At 27.4% G+C, this 14929-nt stretch overlaps 2 protein-coding genes across 3 annotated transcripts; both read right to left on the bottom strand.

The window, feature by feature from the left end:
• Window positions 1–1883: 1883 nt before the first annotated feature.
• On the bottom strand, window positions 1884–6841 carry LOC145185093 (polypeptide N-acetylgalactosaminyltransferase 10-like). Of its 2 annotated transcripts, XM_080060860.2 has the most exons (10): window positions 6490–6836; window positions 5753–5969; window positions 4807–4973; window positions 4428–4616; window positions 4118–4301; window positions 3658–3775; window positions 2909–3229; window positions 2717–2815; window positions 2490–2627; window positions 1884–2268 (listed from the first exon to the last, which is right to left on the bottom strand). In XM_080060860.2, exons 1-10 carry the CDS (start codon window positions 6644–6646, stop codon window positions 2068–2070), a joined length of 1791 nt encoding a protein of 596 aa, XP_079916986.2. In that variant the 5' UTR covers window positions 6647–6836; the 3' UTR covers window positions 1884–2067. The 2 variants fall into 2 exon arrangements, with proteins under 2 accessions (XP_079916986.2, XP_089954207.1); XM_090098081.1 differs by lacking the exons at window positions 1884–2268; window positions 2490–2627; window positions 2717–2815; window positions 2909–3229 and having other exon boundaries at window positions 3683–3806; window positions 6490–6841.
• A 233-nt stretch (window positions 6842–7074) lies between these two features.
• LOC145185094 (obg-like ATPase 1) lies at window positions 7075–14434 on the bottom strand. The gene is made up of 16 exons (XM_090098083.1): window positions 14135–14434; window positions 13807–13877; window positions 13384–13399; window positions 12924–12980; window positions 12349–12415; window positions 12035–12095; window positions 11788–11906; window positions 11501–11554; window positions 11213–11293; window positions 10666–10763; window positions 10487–10568; window positions 8355–8413; window positions 7810–7906; window positions 7614–7685; window positions 7404–7454; window positions 7075–7218 (listed from the first exon to the last, which is right to left on the bottom strand). The coding sequence occupies exons 1-16, from the start codon at window positions 14323–14325 to the stop codon at window positions 7108–7110; spliced, it is 1287 nt and encodes a 428-aa protein (XP_089954209.1). The 5' UTR covers window positions 14326–14434; the 3' UTR covers window positions 7075–7107.
• Window positions 14435–14929: the final 495 nt, after the last annotated feature.

Here is a 14929-nt window from a genome sequence, read left to right as displayed (position 1 = left end):
AATCGCTTAAATGTCATAATATACTAATGAAAAGTATAACATCTTTTGTTGCATATCTTAATATGATGGATGCTTAATATTCATAAAAGATGAGAATCAAGAAGAGCTTCTTAAGTAAGATGGCTCTCAAAAGGAACTGCTTGAAAAGATTTATGGAGCTATTTGATACTGTTTTTTAAGCGACAAACCTTAAATGAAATATCTGTTGACAGTCGATGGAACTAAAACTAAATACATTAAATAAACAACTTCAAGGAACAAATAAAATTCTTATTTATGTAAAAGCGAAAATACTTTATAAATTTTGATTGGCTCAAAAATGTGAAATGACTGATCCGCTTGTTACTGTCGGTCGTCTGAAAAATTCTATCGGCTAATTTAAAGTAAAAGCTAATATGAATTTGTTTGACATCTCAATTATACAGTGTTGCACTCACAGAACACAAATTCACAGAAATGCAAAACGGTGAGTCAACTGGTTTATTTAACATAAAAGAACCGACGGCATATCTTTGTAAGGAAAGAAAAGTCAAACATCCAAATTTAACCAAACGTGCACGAAAACCATTGTTATCGTTCTCCATATTCTGTTTTGAAAATTTACTGTGATTCCTGAACACTTTTTTTGTAATATTTTCATGAAACCCATCATTTAATTCTTTACAGAGAACAGTTTTTGAATATTAAAAATTACGCTCATATGTTACGTAGGGGACATTTAGAAATTTAGAAAGGCTTAGGTGGGGCACGGCAAACACGGTTGGGAAATACTCTAGAGAGTAAACTAAGTAGTTATTTCCTGATAAAAGATACTATCCAGTCATTTTGACTGGGCTTTTAGTAAAAAAACATTTCCCTATGGGGATTATAAATTTATTATGCTAATCCAAATTGAAGCCGTTGCAGAGCAGCGAAATCCTTTCATGTTCGATTTTGCGATTCTTTATGAATTCGTGTTGGATTTTGAAATTTTTTATGAATTCATTCTTAAGTTTAGCCGTTTCAACGGAATGTTAGGTTAATTTCGGCGTTCACTTTTAAACGTTACTATACATCATTCAGTTTTCGGCTCACATTTCAGGACGATATAAAAGCACTCATCTTTCTTAAAGTGTTTCACTTCGAAATAGAGCCAACTGTTTTTCATATAACTGTAATAATAGTTTTGATTTGACATTATCTCCCTGATGTAACTGTACTAGTACACCATTGTTGGATCCGTCGTGGTGGTTGTACGTGTTATCTTCCTTTTTCCTCCTCTTGCACGCACTCTTAAGCGTCTGGGTCTTCAAGAGTACCAACTCTGAACGTCTAGTTCCGTATCAGAGAAAAGATGACACGATTAAAAAAAAAACTTACTGAGATATTTTAAATAGTAAAAGAAACTGATGGTTGAAATAAACTTATAGTATAAATGAACATATTACGTTTGAAAACATGTTAAGATGATTGATGACGATGTAAAGCTAGGCTTTTGGATCAAACGATAACAATTTCCGTTGGGAATTAAACCCGCGATTGTATGATTGATTGGCGGCATTTTTTTCCCCACATTCGAATTATTGCGGAAAGTTTAATCTTTTATTATAGTATTTCGAAAACGTAAAGTTACCTGAAACAGTTCTATTAAAAATTACACACAGCCGAATTTTAACGGGTTTATGGAATATTCGAACAAATCGATATTTGAATAACGGTCGGTTATCTTTGTACGCTTTCATGAATAGGGGTCGGAAGAATGTCTTCTGATAAAACAACTGGTATCAATTTATAAAAATACAGCTGTAAAAATTAAAAAGCTTAATTACTAATTTAATTAAATAAAATTTAATTAAATAGAATCAGTAGAAGTAAATTAATAAAAAAAAAAAGAAAATATTTAAGTAAAATTTTATATTTCAAAATCTATTAAATAAATAAATTACAAAATTATTGCATTATTTACACCACATGAATTACTGTTCACCAACACGAGATAAAAGCTGAGACCAAAAAATTTTGAATTTAAGAGAAACGAGGTTATACAAAAGTAGAAAATGCTCATGATCCCTTTCGAAACATTTCGCTTTACGGAGGAATCGGTCTTAATGGAAAATCTTCTGCTATTTTGGCCCAGTCTGGCACATGAACATCCCCAAGAAGATCAACTTTCCAAACTTGTCGAAGGGAGTTTGAATTACAAACCTCTATGATTGGGTGAGAGGGATTATCTTCATTTGGTACCGACAAGCAAAAACCAGTCCCAGAATGCTTTATTTGTTTTGTACTCTAAAAATTAAAAGCAAATCTGAATAACAAAAAAAAAAAAAAAAAAAAAAAAAAAAAAAAAAATAATCAAAGATACTCAAGCATTTGGTGCTTCACTACATGTACTTGTCATCTTAGTGATATTTACAACGAAGATGATATTTCAGAACATATGCAAAAATTTAGAAACATTAGAAAAAAATTCTAACAATTAATAAACACAACAATTCATCAATGAATACCTCATCATAGATAAATTTTTGGTTTCCGCCCATTTCATGACATTTTTCTCTGTAAATGTTACCCAGGTCTGAGTACCTAGCATCCAAACACTCTTCTGGATTTTGGCGAAACTCATAGATATAAGTCCAACGGAAGACCTCAAAGGTAAATACATTTTTGTACTTTTTTACCAAAAATAGCATGATTTTGAACTTTAAAAACTTTTTGAATAATAATCAAGAAATACCTGGTCGATATTGTTCTGCTCACACTTCGACAGTCTTACTTTTTGTCCATCACTCGCACCATCGGAATCCAAACATAGCTTTGTATGGGTATTTTCAATCTAGAATTACAGAACACGATAAAAAAATGTATAAAATGAGGTAACAGTTATATAAAGAAATCTTTTTTTGATTATTCATCTGTTATGTAATACCTCTCCAGAAGCTCTATCGGGTTCATATCGTGTATGCACCGTATCGTTTGCAACATTCAACAAATACCATCGGAAGCTTTTGCATTTGTTTCTCTCTCTTATTTTGAGACGCTCGCTAATATTGCCTGCGTTTTGAGAGCGAACCAATGGATTTCCACGGTATAACAGTTCTTTAAACTCGTCCATCCAGACCTCTGCAACGCGTTTAAAATTTATCACGGCAGCAAACGGTTTGTTGTAAGTATACGGAACATTCCTACGATAAACATGGCCGACACGCGAACAAGGCATGTTAAGCATTTCCCCGCCACACATCCATAACTAAAGCAAAAGAAGTCTTATTACAAACACGATGAGAAAATCTTAATACACAAAACAAAAAAATTTCCTTTTATTTAGTAAATATTACCAGAAATTTCAAAAAGATGAATGTTATGCTCTTTAGAAAAAGAATGCTAGATATTTTATCACTTTAAACTTGAAATGAGACTTTTTTGAAATGTTTTAAAACATTTAAAAAATAAAATAAGGAGAGATAAAATGATAAACAATTGTTTTTCTCTATATATTTTTTTAATGCTTTTTGTTTATTAACTGTAGCTGTAATTATTTTACGTATTTAGTGATTGCTTAAGTTAAAGTAAAAACAATTTAAATTTAGATTATCAATAATTTGAATTACAAATAATACTTAACATAAAATTGAAGTTATAATAAATATTCAAACTATCATAAATATTTAAGCAGACCTTGAACGAGATTTCATACTGCTCTCCACCCCAAACATACATTCCTGGATCATACTTTCCTAACTCTTCCCAAAACTTTTTGGAGATGGCAAATAAACCACCAGCCATTACTGGAGACCTGAGAGCAAGATGCCAGATCTGATCAAATACTTAACACACAATAAAAATATTGCATAGAAGAACCCTAGTTATAGCTTACCACATGTTTAAACGCTTCAAAACAGGAAAGAGATGTTTTGAAGCTAGTTGCAGAAGAATAGATATAAGATTAGATGATAATAAAATCTTATAGTAAAGAATTTAAGTTTGTTTGATTCAATAATTAATTATAATTAATTTTATAATTAATTATAATTTATTTTAGTACATTTTTGAAAGTTATAATAAAATAATATTTAACATTATTTATAAAAAAAAAAAAAAGAAAAAAAAAAAAAAAAAAATATTAGTGCACAACTACCTCACACCTTCAGTAGCAGATTTTCTTTCTGCTCTCTGAAGTTTAGTGATTCCTCTCTCTTTGTAGTCAAATCTCCAATTGAATGTTCCACGAATGTAAGGATCAACACCTCGATAATAAAATGTATCGTGGTCAATGAAATCCACTGTAGGACAAGCTACACGCTTATAATTGGTGTGGATTTCTAAATCAGAAATGTCTAATGAAAACCAGGCAAAAAAAGTTTTACTTGATTAAAAGTTTAACAAAGAGTTAATGTGAAATTTTATTTGGTGGATAATAAAAAAAGGAAACTAAAATTATTACCTACCAGCAACAAGGGGAGGTAACCAACCCACATTTGCTTCGCAATGTGAATCAAGAAATATAATAATTTCACCACTTGCTTGATTTGCACCATGTACACGAGCACGTATTAAACCCTCACGTTCACTGGTGCGCACAAGTTTTATTTTAGGAAATTGAATGATATAATCTTCTAATTTTTTCTTCAAGTGTTCTTTCAAAAACAAATGGAAAAATTTTTAAAATCAATTTTCTTATTAATTAAACAATTTTAAAGGCATAAATTTTAAAATTGTAAAACCAATAAGTTTTAACAAATCTTGACGGGAGTTGCACACCAATATCATTCCGCATATTGTAATGTCAGGCTTTTTGTTGTAAAAACTTAAAGATTGCAAACTCACCTTTTTGACTGTAGTCATCACAAAGAATAATTTCATGCAACAGTTCAGGTGGAGATCGATTGAGTACAGAATGAACAGTACGAAGAAGAGTTGACCACCCTTCATTATGGAAAATGATAACAACACTAACGCTTGGCAAAGTTGCTTTGTACTTTGTTGTTTTACATCTGCAACATAGTGGATAAAGATTAATTTTGCTTATTAAGAGATAAACTAGGCTTCTCATTACAGAAATAAAATGCAGTTATAAAGCTCCTTTATAATTAGAGGTACCAAAAAAAATGTGGTTTTTTAAATTTTGAGAACACTTCTGTAGAAAAGTTTAATGAATAGCATGAATTGCTTCATTAACAAAGGGAAAAAATTTATTAAAAAAAGTAGAATAAGCATTTTTTTACAATTATAATGAATGTTAAATATTTATGCATGTCATTTATAATAAATTAGATTATTATTTATACAACATCAAATAAGTAGTTTTCACCATATTTACATTTAGAAATGAAAAGTGTGACAACCAGCAAAATTTAACCTTATTACAATCAGCCAATAAAGCTGCACAAAATTTCAATCAAAAATACAAGATCCATTAATAATAATAATAATAATAATAATAATAATAATAATAATAATAATAATAATAATAATAATAATAATAATAATAATAATAATAATAATAATAGTAATAATAATAATAGTAATAATAATAACAATAATAACAATAATAATAATAACAATAATAATAATAATAATAATAATAATAATAATAATAATAATAATAATAATAATAATAATAATAATAATAATAATAATAATAATAATAATAATAATAATAATAACAATAATAACAATAATAATAATAATAAAAACCTCATGAAAGAATTACTTTCAAAATCCAAAGTTAAAAATTGTTAAAGTAAAAAAACTCAAAAAAAAATATTCTTACTCTTGAGGCCGAGGGTCTGGTAAAGAGCGGTTAAAAGATATCTTATCACTGACAAATTGATTGAAGCCATAAAGAGTATAGGCAAGATCTCTTTTTTCAAATTCTTGCGCAGATGTTACAACAGCAACACCTTGTTCACCAGGACCAGCAGGATCAGTGATTCCAGTAGGCTCATCCCAAAATTTTAATTCATTTTTGATATGTTGATGAGTATGTTCTGAAACCAAACAATACTTTTAGCAATATTTTAACAACTTTTTTAGGTTTTTGAGGTTTCATTAAAACTTAATGTAAAAAGTTTTAGAATAAAAATTGGCAGGTGATATTTTTTTTTCAAAGATGAAATTTTTATCACCATGTAGAAGATAAAAAAAAAAACATGAAAAGAAAAAAAAAACAAACAAAAAGTTGATGTTTTGTATCAAACATAGAATATTAAATGAAGAGAAAAACCTCCGTATACAAACTGGTTTTAGAACTTTTCTTCAAATTTTGTGAACATTGAGTCATTACTTTATTAGGTACAAAAAAAAAAAAAAAAAAAAAAAGAAAAATTCTTTTTAGAGGAAGATGAAGAAGAAAAAGTAACTTTTGAGTTAATTTTTTAAAACTATCTTTATGTTTATAATTCACCCAGTAGAAAAACAGCATAAAAAAGATATTTGTGTTTCCCTAATTTCTTTTATTTATTGTTTGTAAATAATGAGCTGCAAAACAATTAAAAACTAAAAAATTACCTTCACTAAACAAATTTTCTGAATCATACTCAATAATGGGGAGATTATTTTCACCGTGTTCATTGCTTGAAAAATTTAGGATAGCGAACAAACAAACGACAGAGAAAAGTATACAAAATAACACTGGCTTTCGCTTCCATTGCAAGGCTTTTGACATCTCATAAAGATATCAAGCAGCAAACATATTTAACATTATGTATTCTAAATATTTAACCAAACATTCAACAAAATGCAAAAGCAATAAAATTATGAAGTTTAAATTGCATTAATTAGTTATAAAACATCCTAAGTATTACCATAAGTATAAAAGTCAGGAAATCGTTTACAATACTTTTTCTAAACAACTTGGATATAAATATTTGGTTATGTTAAAATCAAATCAAAAGAAATCAGATTAAAAAAACACTAAAACAGTTCAATATCTGTTAACTAATTTTATCATGAAAAAGTTTAAGAATTGTTTAAAGGGTGAGCGTTTATTCATTGAGTGTTCATTTTATTTCAATTTATTTTTGAATTTCAAAAGGGAAGAACAACAGTTCAGGTATAAAATGCAAAGTTATTCTCATTTTTTTCTTTCTAAAAAAAAAAAAAAGTTTATAAAATTCAAATGGCAAATTATTTCTTTTTTGCGCCAGTTAGTCCTGCACCAGCATTGAACTTGAAGAATATAATGTCACCATCTTCAACAACATATCCTTTACCTTGTTGCTTGTATTTTCCTGCATTCTGAAAAAATTCATTTTTGATGAAAAAGTTCAAACTATCAAATAAAAGTAATGTTTTTGTTATTTAAAGAAATAAAGAAATTGTGACAAAGTTTTACACTTAAAAAAAAATTAATTAAATTGCTTGCAAATCAATTCTATCATAATTAAATCCATTATATAAAATGACAAACAATCATTTGAAACCTTAACAGCTGTCTCACTCTTCAGTTCTTTAAAATCGTCAAATTTCATAACCTTAAAAGTTTCATTATATATATATATATATATATATATATATATATATATATATATATATATATATATATATATATATATATATATATCTGTAACATATTTAAAGAAAAAAGAATATCTCTTTTGACACAATTATTTAATTTTAAATTCAAGTGTTACCTCAGCCATTATAAAGCCCTTTTCAAAATCAGTGTGTATTTTTCCAGCAGCACCAGGTGCTTTAGTACCTCGCTTAATTGAAATAAGATCACAATATATACAAAATGGAAAAAGCAAACTTTTTTGGAAAATATATCATCCAAATAAAAACCATTTATATAGGAACCATTCAGAAATTTTAAATTGAAATAAAAACCTGAATTGTCCAAGCTTTGACTTCATCTTTGCCAGCAGTAAAGAAATATTGCAGTTGTAGCAGCTGGAAACCAGCTTTTATGATTTTTGGAAGTATACTAACAAAACAGTTGATATATTAATTAATAAATTGAATTATATTAACTATATATATATATATATAATTATATATATCATAAAATGCAATAAATTGAAACAATCAAACTTTTCATTTACATCCTTCAAGTATAATATTTAAAAATTTCAAGACAAATAATTTAGAGTGGTATGGGGTGGGAGGGCAGGGGTGGTATTTTTTCTACAAAAATATTAAACCCATATTGAACATTGAAAAAATTTTAAAAAAATCAACTGAAAAACTGAACTGAAACTTTTTTTATTCCTTGAAAACTTAGGATTTGGTAATTTTTAAAAACAGAATTTTTTTATGCCCTGTCTGTGTTTATTATTTAAAAACATTATCAAAAATGGAGACTAAAATACCAACATTATTAACACTAATATATCAATATCATTAAAAAAAGATTAAATCAAACTAGTAGATACCTTTGCGTTTTATTTTCTTCACAATACTTTGCAAATTCTTCCGCAGGCATGTCAAAAGCCTAGAAAAGTTACAGAAAATCAGAATTAAAAATGATTATAATAATTAAAAATAAAAACATCTTTAAAAAATTTTTTAAAAAAACCTAAAAAAGATTCCTAAATTCTTAAATCCTGTTTTACATTTGATATCTAAATATTGAAATTTAGGAGAAACTGCAAATATTGATCTCAATCATGATAGGTCAATAGGATATCAGTTTACAACAAAAAATTCAATCCTTTTTAGACCATAGTTGGACCTCAGAACTCAAAAATTTACCAAACTTGCTGTAAAAAATCATCAAGATTGAATGAAAAATTATTGATTTAATTGATTTTTTTTTTAAATATTTATATAATACTTTTTATGGATTTGGTACCTTGTAAAACTTAGGTTCTCATTAATGTTGGAAAAATTTTAGCTTAACAAACTTTGCACACTTTAATGTTATAATTTCTTGTAAAAATTGAAGATATTAAAGAAAAAAAAAAAATAATCAGATAACAGTTAGCAGCACTTTCTGCAATCTACCTCCACATAAGGTATTATACATTTTTTGCCAAAAGTAATCTCCCAAGTTAAAAAGTGAAAAGATTCTATGGTTTATGACAAAACAAACTGTTTATTTCAGTACACAGTTTTAGCAATAGTTTAATACTCCTTTTAAGCAATTATCTTCTTACAACACCCAAATATTTTGAGCCTCTCTTTGTTGTACTAGAGGATAGTGGTTGAATACATCAATAATACCCAAATTGTGTACATGGTTACTAGATTGAGATTCTTGCAACTCCTCTCTTATACTTTTGGAGTTGATTTGTGTCTTTGATTTATTCAAATATTGATACTTGATAATGTCATCACATTGCTTGCAATTTGCAATATGTGCCTCCATCCGAGGACCACTTTTTTTGAAATCTGCACAACAAAATCTACATTTCATTAAAGGGTGTTTTTTACTTTTTATTTCATTAAAATCTTAGTTACAGGACTTTTTGCATGTGGTATTTATGAAACTATTTGTTTAGTAATTTTTCATTATATTAAATCTGCTTGGAAATAAAGAAATAAATTTAGTAAAGTATGAGAAAATCACTTTAAATATATAATTATAGTATGGTCTATGTGACTATGTATCCATTAAATGACACAGAAATGTAACCATTTCTACTGAAACTAAAATGAGTGATGTTTTCTGGTAGAAATTTATTGCATATGGATCAGCCTGTAGAATCAAAGACTGTGAATAACATTCTTTGAGTCACTTTTAAGTTTTAACAGAATGATACTTTATAACCTTTTATGCATTTATTCATCTAATTTTCAATAGCTAAAACAAACCTAGACATCCTATCAGGAGAGTTTGAGGAAAAACAGAGTGGTAACTTCACTGCACTTCATCAGATTGCATACTGAATTGTTTATTAACAATGGTTTAGACAGGACCCACAGATAGTCCAACTGTGACCTGTGACCTGATATGGAGATAAATATATCTCAATAATTTCAAAATTTGATTTATAAATATTATATCGAAAAAGTATTTAATGGATACAACATGTAAATACTACAATTTAATTGAAAAACAATTTTTGTTGTTTTTTTTTAGGCAATTTTTTTTTTTTATGAAAAACTTTTATTTTTCCCTCTCACAACCTTACCCCTTAAAAACATTTGCTTGTAGCCAGAACTAATCACGATATTTCATTTAAAGTTATTTTTCTAAAAAGTATTTTTTAAACAAGTTACTTTTTTTACTTCCAAAACTCATTTTCCTCTTCCTAATACAAATGAAAAAGGCTTTTTAGATTACCATGTAAAAACAGCATAAAAGATAAGATAATAAAAACAAATTAATTCAACTTTGAAACTTTGAAAAAAAAAAAAAACAGTGTAGTTTAAAATTTTTTAAATATTTGGAAGTATGCAAAGCAGATATTGGATTAAAGCAAATGTAAAACTATTTTGTCTATACTCTAGAATTAAGCTTGAAATAAAATCAGCTACCTAGGACACTATTTCTAGTTAAACTGAGCCCTAATATTAATCAACCTAATGTAAGTCTTAAAATATGAAAAGAAATCAATAAAACCTTTTGCTCAAAAACACCGCTGAAGGGAATAAGTTGAGCACCAGGATCATTTTCATCTATCCATGCTTTGATCTTTGCAAGCCTAAAAATTTTTGTTTAATGAATTAAATCAGAGAATTTATGCTGATAGCCACTTTATTATACTTCATAGATTTGTTTTAAACACAAATAAGACATACCATTTATTCTTCTTACGAAAATAATCACTTTCAGATAAGTTGACAAGGTACAACATAGGCTTTGCTGTGATTGGAAGATGTTTATTTAAATATTCGATCTAAACAATGTTAAACAAAACAATAAAAAGCTTTTGGAAACATTATTTGATCGAACTTGAATAAAGTGCTATATTTAAATTAAATTAGATAATTTTTCAAAATATTTCTCCTTTTTTTTTAGTCTTGTGTTAATTTAGACTCTTTAAATCTGTTTTACCACATTCCTTTAACAATCAAAAAAGTGAACTATTCAAAATGAACAATTATAAAAATGCTTTAGTTGCATGGTTTGATACTTTTAAATAACTAAAATGTATAGTTAAAGTTTGAGCAAAAATTTTGTCAAAATTAGAAAATAGAAGTCCAATATAATATCTATCTAATAAAAAATTCTTAAACTCCACAGTTTTAACTTGTGGAAAAGAACTGAGGTTTATGAACATAACTTGATAATAACATTTAATATAAAACTTAGCACATAAGCTCTGAGATTTAAATATGATAATACCTCATGATTATTCCAATCTTTAACAAACCGCAGATGAATTTCATCTTCTTCTAACAATTTAACTACTTTTGAACAGATAGCCTGTAGAAAACAGCAACTTTTTTATAATAAAAATTTTAATAAAACATAAAAATTATTACATGAACATACATACATACATACATACATACATACATACATACATACATACATACATACATACATACATACATACATACATACATACATACATACAAGCATACATACATACATACATACATGCATACATACATATGAGAAAAATCATACATGTTCTTCCAATACTTTTTTGTCATTACTCCGAACTTTTCTTTCCAGCTCCCCCTGAGTAAAAAAAAAGAAAAGAACTCCATGAATCTTTAAACGTAAATTAAGTTTTATATTTAAGAATGGTTGCAAGCAACCAATTTGCTTATATTTACTTATTGTTTATTTATTATATTAAATTTATTAAATAAATGTTTATTTAAGCAAACTGGTTTCTAGCCTCATTTAAAAACAAAATTCAATATATAGTTAAAGATTAAAACATATGAATAACTAGAACTTATAATTACCAATCTTGCTTTGAAGTATTCTACATCTTTTAGTCGAAGCTCCTTTAGTATAGTTTTTAGGTCTCTGCATGGATCAACACTTCCATCAACATGTGTAACATTGTCATCATCAAATGCACCTGAATACAAACACCAACTAATTGTTTATAATTACAGTACAATCTTTCTAATTTGAATGTCCTTCATTCAAAAATTTTTAATTTCAAATTCAGTGAATAACAGTTAAAACAAAAACACTACAACTTACGAAGCATTTGGAAAATTGCATCACAAGCTTTAATGTGTGACAGAAAGGCATTACCAAGTCCCTGAAAATATTTAAAAACAAAAAAAAAACATTAACCATGGCTTTTCCGCTAACTTTTTATTTTGAGCGCAATTTTTTATTCAGAAATGATTAAAGCAAACACATTAATAAATTAATTTTTAGAACATCAGGACATTAAATGTTAAAATACACAATAATAGTTGATAACTTCATGAACCTTCATATAAAAAAGGAGAAAAGCTTTATAAGTAGATTTTTTTTGTTTAAAAAATTTTGTTAAAAATCTTTTAAACCTGTCCTTCATTTGCACCTTCAACCAACCCAGCAATGTCAACGACATTTAAGAATGCAGGAACTTTACTGAAAGGGTAAAATAAAATATTTAAAACAAATGATCAGTTGGAACTAATTGAAAGAGCATCTGTAATGATTAATCATTAAATACATTCAATGTTATTAATCATTCAGGTGTGAACAAGTTTGGCTGGTTTATAAATGCATTGTACTCTGATTTATTTAAGCACAAAGGGATTTTACAAAGTATATAAAGGCTAGAATGCTAAGTTAGAATATAGTTAAATAACTAATAGATTTGATCACTAACTTAACTACATAGACTCAGGTCCTATCAAAGAAGAGAGAACTCTTGTTAAGGATCACTCAACTGTTAATACAGAAAACAAATCATGTTTAAAAAATGAAAGAGCATGTAGACTAAGTTAATCTGAAATATTTATTTAAATAATTACCTAAATAATTTATCCAAATGTCGCAAGGCACAGTACTATACAAGAGTATGTGGCTGATAAGTCTTCATTAAGAAGTTATTAGATGTAATAGAATAGAAAAAAATTACAAATTTTATTACCTAAGAGGTTGATAGTAATCACAAAGATAGTCCCATCTTTCATCTGGAACTGGCACCCTTTAATTACAAAGGAACAGGTTAAAAACTAATAGTATGACTTGAAGTACCAAAGATAAAATTTGAAGTACCTAATTAATATTTTAATATACATTAAAAAAATATTTAACAAAAGTTTTAAAATATTTTCATGGTAAAATTAATATTTTATGAGCATTTGCATAAACCGCAACCATAACTTTTACCACATTTTTTGGGTAAAAAAAAGTGCGGTTTATACATGAGTATATACGGTATTAAGAGGGAGAGAAGGAACGATTTAAACAACTATTGATGTTATTGATGAAAAACTTATTTCAAAAAATTTTAAAGGTAAAAAATGTAAAATTTACACTTTTCAAAATAAATTTAAAAAATTGTTTGGATATCACACATTCAAATACTTAGCAACTTTACCCCATACCTTGATTCATTAGGATCTAAATAAACCATTTGAAAAAAAATTATCAATTAGTCTAACCTAAATATATATACATATTAACATATACATCAAAAATACATCACCTTTATTAAATTAAAATAAAAATTTTAAACTTAAGAAATAAAAGAGCCTAAAAGTTTGGTTGGTTGCTACTACAGAGAACAGTTTGTTATCTTAGAGAAATTATTGAGGAAGAAGGACATTAAAAGAAGCATTTAAAGCTCATTAAAATTTAAACAAAAAAACATTTAAATGCAAAAAAAAAAAAAGTTATTGGAAGAGGTCATAACAGGAAGGCATAAATAACAAGTGAAGAATAAATTCATTAAACATATACAAATCATTCTACACACAAACAATATTTTTATATAAGTTTTTTAAGTTGACAGTTATAACAAAATTTACCTATAGTACAGAAAGGGAAATTCTCTGCTGCAGCTTGACTTTTGGTTAACACATTAAAAAAAGTTGATTTTCTAAATGAAGCATAAAATGTTATTATTTATGATAACCAGATAAAATTTGGTTATGAAAATGATAAGAACTGTATTTTGAATTTAGAACCTATTTAATGTATGAAGCCTACTATTTGTATATTAGTTGGCTAATTTTACTTTCTTTTAAAAAAGAGAAAGAAAAATGCAACGAAGATTTAATAGATTTATAAATTATTTAACTATAAACAACTAGTTGCAAACGTAGAGAACTAAAAATACAAATATAATCCTTATACCCAACGTTAGGTACTCCCACAATCCCAACTTTTAGGGAAGTACCAAAACGCCCTAATAGTATTGGTTCTTCCTCTTGATTTTTTTTCGGACCCATTCTCGAAAGTTTATATTTTGATCTAACAAGTAGGTTTATAAGTCTTATTCCAGTTCTATTTTTCAAAATAATTCCCCCTTCGCAACCGAAGATCATAAGGAAAACGATGGCACACACGTGTCTGATACGAAGTATGCAGCAGACAACCGGTGTTAAATGTGCGCTTTCATGGATCCTATCTTGAAAATTTTCTCGAAAAGTAAATTCGAGTAAGAGATGCTTTTATATTATGGTTATTTTAGCTGATTAAACGAACTTGCCAAAATCTTGATACTTGTAACGCTTTGCCCAATTAATGAAACAGAAACTGTGTTTACTCACCATGAAATGATGCAACACAATGCCTATAATATGAAGCTCCTAAAGTGAATGTCCAAGTTATGCCTATAATTATGAAACTCCTGAAGTGAATGTCCAAATTATGGGATAAAATGGACTGTTTTTACAATACTGCTGCTAAGACAGTTTGTAAATTAGGGGCTCTATCAATAAAATATCATCCAAAAATCTTGAATGAAGTGATCCCACACACAAGTGTGTTTATAACAAAAAATTATGAAATACTGAAAGGTCTGTGAAACTTTTTTTTCAATAATTTTGCCATTTATAGGTTTCTTTGTTTTTTAAGAGGTTGAAACTTGGTTTCTGGAAGAGATCTTGCACAAAATTTTCTAAAGCGGTTGAAAAAAAATCTTTAATT

This window comes from Hydra viridissima, unplaced genomic scaffold (assembly GCF_058129835.1).
Source record: "Hydra viridissima isolate aposymbiotic clone 2 unplaced genomic scaffold, HvirCarnegie_v1 scaffold_9, whole genome shotgun sequence".
Taxonomy (NCBI): Eukaryota; Metazoa; Cnidaria; class Hydrozoa; order Anthoathecata; family Hydridae; genus Hydra; species Hydra viridissima.
Note: the sequence above shows the minus strand (reverse complement) of the source record. Positions and strands in the feature narration are given on the sequence as shown.

Excerpts from the sequence above, each read along its gene's own strand:
- LOC145185093 (XM_080060860.2), bottom strand. The coding sequence starts at position 6,646 with ATGTCAAAAGCCTTGCAATGGAAGCGAAAGCCAGTGTTATTTTGTATA. Across the intron at positions 4,974-5,752 it reads CCAGACCCTCGGCCTCAAGA|ATGTAAAACAACAAAGTACA; the intron begins GTAAGAATATTT and ends ACTATGTTGCAG. Across the intron at positions 2,628-2,716 it reads AGCAGAACAATATCGACCAG|GTCTTCCGTTGGACTTATAT; the intron begins GTATTTCTTGAT and ends TTTACCTTTGAG.
- LOC145185094 (XM_090098083.1), bottom strand. The coding sequence starts at position 14,325 with ATGATCTTCGGTTGCGAAGGGGGAATTATTTTGAAAAATAGAACTGGA. Across the intron at positions 11,555-11,787 it reads AATACTTCAAAGCAAGATTG|GGGGAGCTGGAAAGAAAAGT; the intron begins GTAATTATAAGT and ends TTTTTTACTCAG. Across the intron at positions 11,294-11,500 it reads AAAAAGTATTGGAAGAACAT|GCTATCTGTTCAAAAGTAGT; the intron begins GTATGATTTTTC and ends TGTTTTCTACAG.